Raw genomic sequence first — 4,572 nt, forward strand, 5'->3', positions numbered from 1 at the left:
ATGAGACCCGTGAGCTGCAGTACCACTTTCTGCTCCGCGGGTGGGTGTGTGCTTTGGGGGGTTCAAGAGAGCTGGAGAGGATCCTCACTACAGGGAGGACAGAATAGGGGAGGGAGTAGGAGCAAGGTGGACTGGGTCAGGCTCCTGCCTGGGAACTAAGGCATCCTCTTGAGGCTCAGGCCCAGAACCCTCTGTTGCTTCAGTGGAACCTCCCTTTGCTTTCTGGAAAGGAGGCAGGGCGCTTAGATCTCTGGGCTTTCTTGCCATGGCCTTAGGAACTGAATATGGCCTGCCTTTGGGTTTGGGCATCTTCAAGGTGGCCTGTGAACCCCTAAAGGGCGGGGGCTGAGGTGCAATGTCACTTTGCCCTACTGACAAACCCTGCAAGCTGGTGCAAACCATGACTCCTAGCGCCACCGTGTGGCCACCGCCTGCACAGCAGCAGCTCCCCTGGCCGAGCCCTGAGCAGAGAGGCCTGGCTCCCCCTGTTCTTTTCTTCTTCCTCCTCTGAATCCTGGAGAACTGCTCTGTCCGTTTTGGTTCACACTGGCCACATGTGACTGTGTGTATTTAAATTAGTTAAAATGAAACACGAATGAAAATTCGGTTCCTCAGTTCCACTCAGGTGCTCAATAGCATGGGTGACCAGTGGCTACCATTTTGGACAGTGCAGATGTAGGACCCCTCCCATCATCACCAAAGGTTTTGTGGACAGCGCTGCCTTTGTCTGCCTTTGGCGGGTGTTTTCCACAGGAATGTTCATACTGAAGCTGTTTTCATGTCAGGAGAGTGGGCTTCACCCTGAACTGAGTGCAGAGTAAGCTGCCAATGGCCAGAGGCCAGGGTGAGGGTCTGGCCCTAAGGTGCCTTGACCGCAGGCCATAGGGTTCCCCGGCACCCCTTCCCCACTCCAGGTCTGGCATAGGCACCCTGCAGGCTACAAAAAAAGCATGGGGTCTGCCTGGTAGGAACTCGTAGCCAAGGTGGAGCCCAGGAATGCTCCCTGTGAGGGTCCTGGGAGCTGAGGTGGGCAGGGGTCATGCTGCGTGCTCTGGTCTGGCTTTTAATAGGAGGATTGAGCCTTCTAAGACAGGTCCCTGTCCTCATTTTATCTCTGGACACCACCCAGACCCCCAGGGCACCCCTGACTCCCCGAGGCTGATGTTGCCCTGCCTTCTCTGCCTCTTTCAGGGGGTGCTGTCCGACCTCACCAAAGTGACCCGGCTGCATGGAATCGACCCTGTCGTGCTGGTCCTGATGGTGGGCGTGGTGATGTTCACGCTGGGGTTCGCTGGCTGCGTGGGGGCCCTGCGGGAGAACATCTGCCTGCTCAAGTTTGTGAGTGGCCCCAGATACAGGGGTGGGAGAGGGCTGGGAGGTAGGGGTGCAGGCTCTGCTGGGCAAGCTTATACCTTATCTGGTCGGAGGGGGCCCAGCAGTGCGGGCAGGAGGCCACCTTTGGTGTCCACCTAATGGTAAGATTTCAGGGAGCACTCAGATGAGCTAGCTCCTCGTACCTGGAGAAGTTGGGCCGCTCTGGTTTTCAGCTCCTAGAGGCAAGAGATGGCCAAGCGGGGGGCTCCTCTCCCCCTCCCTTGCTTTTTACTTCCCTCAGAAGTTCTAAAGGCATTGTTCGCCGCTCACCTTCGCCCTTCTTGGCTAAGATCAGACGATGTTGCCAGTAAAGTTAGGAAATCATTTCCCTCCTCCAGGGTGTGTGAATCTGTTGGGATGTGCGATGCAGAATCCTTCATTTCCTGGCAGCACTGCGAGTTACTAAGAATTTGGTTTTATATTTAGATACAAATTCATGTTGAAGTGCATTCAGTTAAAATTAAATAGCACCTGGTGGGGAAAACACCTAATCGTGTTTTGCAATATATTATTTGTCGAAGTGATTAGATCAAGCATCTCTTTCTTGGGCTTAATTTAAGAAGCAGAACACGGTTGGTTTGGTTTTTTCCCCCCTAATTTTGTTTTCTATTAAAAATATTGCATTTAGTATCTTCCCTCTGTGTGCATGGAGGCTGGGTTTCGGAGGGCCTTCTGCGTGTGCGAGGGTGCATGCGCGCGTGCGCGGTTGTTTCCCTTCTGTCTTAACTCTGAGACCTTCACCCGCTGTGGCATGAGCTCAGTGTGACCAGTGATGATCATGGCCGGGGGAGTGTGCGTGCGCCGCAGGCCAGAGGTCTGCCTGATGGGAGGGGTGTGGGGCTGCGGTGGACTCTTGCAGGATGCCCCACGGCTGTGGCAGACAGGGGCTCTGCGCTTCTGGAGAAGTCTTGACGCGTGCAGAGTAGGTAGTGGTAACGTCGGCGACTCTGGAGTTGTGAAGACACCTGCCAGGGAACTCAGGTGTCCTGTGTGAGCAGTGTGCTCTCAAGCAAGCCACACGCCTGAGTGAGCCTCAGTTTCCATGTCCCTACAGTGCGGGTGACGGGTTGGATTTCTAGCAACGTGGATGGTTGCGTGTGCGAGGAGAGTGGTCAGGTACTGTGTCTGGGGCACAGGCTGTGCCCTGAAGGAGCTGCTTGCCCGGTGGAGGAGGCTAGCCACTCGTTTCCGGGATGGGGTTTCCTGCGGGGGAGAGGGAGACTCCTTCCCAGGAAGTGGGTGACACCGTGGCTTGGAGCTGCCTCTTCCTTTCCCTCACCCGACTCTTAGCCATGCTGCAGGGTTGTGGGTAGGGATGCGTTATCTCTGTGTACAGGCAGGGCGGGGTTGCCAGCCCGTAACATGGGATGCCCGGGGCTCCAGTGCCGGTCTCCTGGCGGCAGGCGGTGGCCTTGGGTCTGACGAGGGTTCGCGCGTGGCCTGGAGGCTACAAATGTGATGACTCTCCCACCCTCGTCCCCATGCAGTTCTGTGGCACCATCGTGCTCATCTTCTTCCTGGAGCTGGCCGTGGCTGTGCTGGCCTTCCTCTTCCAGGACTGGGTGCGGGACCGGTTCCGGGAGTTCTTCGAGAGCAACATCAGATCCTACCGGGACGACATTGACCTGCAGAACCTCATTGACTCCCTGCAGAAAGCTGTAAGCACCACCCATGCTGGCCTCCCCAGTAGAGCACGGGCTTCCCACCTATGCCTGCGGTCCAGGCTGGGCTGGGGCGGGGGGCAGTGCAGGGAGGCCCTGGGAGGTGCCGCTCCTGCCTCCGGTCGGTTTAGCTTTGCCTGCTCATGGGTGCCTGGCGGCTCAGGCGTGTTCGCAGGGTGCTCGCCCCCATTTGCATCGGGCGGGCAGTCCAGCAGCTCCAGTGGCCACCCTCCCCCAGGGGCCCAGATCTCTCCAGCCCTGGCCTCACAGGCGGCTGCAGGTCCCTAGGCGCTATGGGTACCGAGGGGTGGAGCGTCTCCCCCCACCGGCCCATGACTCACTGTCTGAGGCTATTCCTGTCCCCTTCCTCCCGGGGACCTTTTCCCCTTCCTGTTTAAGAGGGCAGAGCTGCCTGGAGGAAACTCCCCCAGATGGAGAGGAATGTAACCTCCCTGGAATATGTCTCCAGGGGGGTGTCTAAGCTGTCCCAGGCCTTGGCCTTTACTCCATCTGGCATTCAGTCCCCTTGTGTGCAGCCACACCTGGAGGCTTGGACCACAGCCATCCCCACCCTGGGAAGAACCTATTCCCCACGGCCAGGCCTATGTAGGGCTGTTGTTTGATCTGTCTGTGCTCTGCCAGAAAACCTCGCTTCCTCAGGGACTTCGTATGGAACACTCTGGTTCTGAGAAGAGAATAATCAAGAAAGCATTAAAAATAACCATAGTCTCCTCTCACGTTAACTAAGATTTGTTTACCCCCATGTCATGTGTCCTGGGATCCAGCAAAACCCATTGATGTGACCAGAGGCCCTTCCTGTGTTGTAATAGTGGCCTGCGTTCGTCTGCAAGGTCACATCCCAGCCGTTTCCTACTGTCTGTCCCTCACTGTGCGGTGTTGACGTTGTCACATCGCCGCGGGCGTGCCGGTGTCTGTCCCGTGTGCGGGGCACTCTCGCCCTGCACTGGCCTGAAAGACATCGAGGTGGTCGCCCCTGCCGTCCTTGCAAATTCTTGAGAAAATCAATTATCCGGAGGGATTCGGTACATCACAGAGCTTCCTCACCGTGAAATACACGGTGATCGTTAAAGCAGCTGGAACCACAGCAGAGTGAGGGTGGGGGACATAGGATTTCATCTTAGACATGAAGACAACCAGAATTCCTGGTTGTGTGTGCGTTGCGATCACCGCCACACCCACGTCAGCAATAAGGACACGTGTAAAAACAGAATCTGCTCTCGGTCTGGGATGCCATCGACCTCACTGTGCTGTTTTCCGTATGTTTGGTTTTACGTTTTTTTTAGACGAGTGGGGATGGTCTTTGCGAGAACACCAGATAATGGGGGCTGGTGGGGAGGCGAGGGCAGAGACCTCAGGTCAGGGGCCGACCCCAGTCATAGTTCTGTCCTTGGGAGTAGACGTCCAGCAGCTGTTTTTTTGTAAAGAGGCACACAAAGGAACTAGGGCCAGCTTGGAAATTTCCTTGGGAGGAAGACACACTCACTGCCCACAAGGAGGGATTCCCTCTCTGGGGGGG

General features: G+C 56.5%; 1 protein-coding gene across 3 annotated transcripts in view; it reads left to right on the forward strand.

Moving 5' to 3' along the window:
• TSPAN14 (tetraspanin 14) overlaps positions 1 to 4,572 on the forward strand; it is a 54,345-nt gene that overhangs the window by 43,665 nt on the left and 6,108 nt on the right. For all 3 annotated transcript variants that reach the window (XM_040485586.1, XM_040485587.1, XM_040485585.1), the window contains exons 4-5: positions 1,192 to 1,338; positions 2,862 to 3,032. In XM_040485586.1, the coding sequence (XP_040341520.1) occupies positions 1,192 to 1,338; positions 2,862 to 3,032 (318 nt within the window). The remainder of the gene's footprint in view (positions 1 to 1,191; positions 1,339 to 2,861; positions 3,033 to 4,572) is intronic.

Source organism: Herpailurus yagouaroundi, unplaced genomic scaffold, assembly GCF_014898765.1.
Source record: "Herpailurus yagouaroundi ecotype Mexico unplaced genomic scaffold, PumYag 163, whole genome shotgun sequence".
Classification (NCBI taxonomy): Eukaryota; Metazoa; Chordata; class Mammalia; order Carnivora; family Felidae; genus Herpailurus; species Herpailurus yagouaroundi.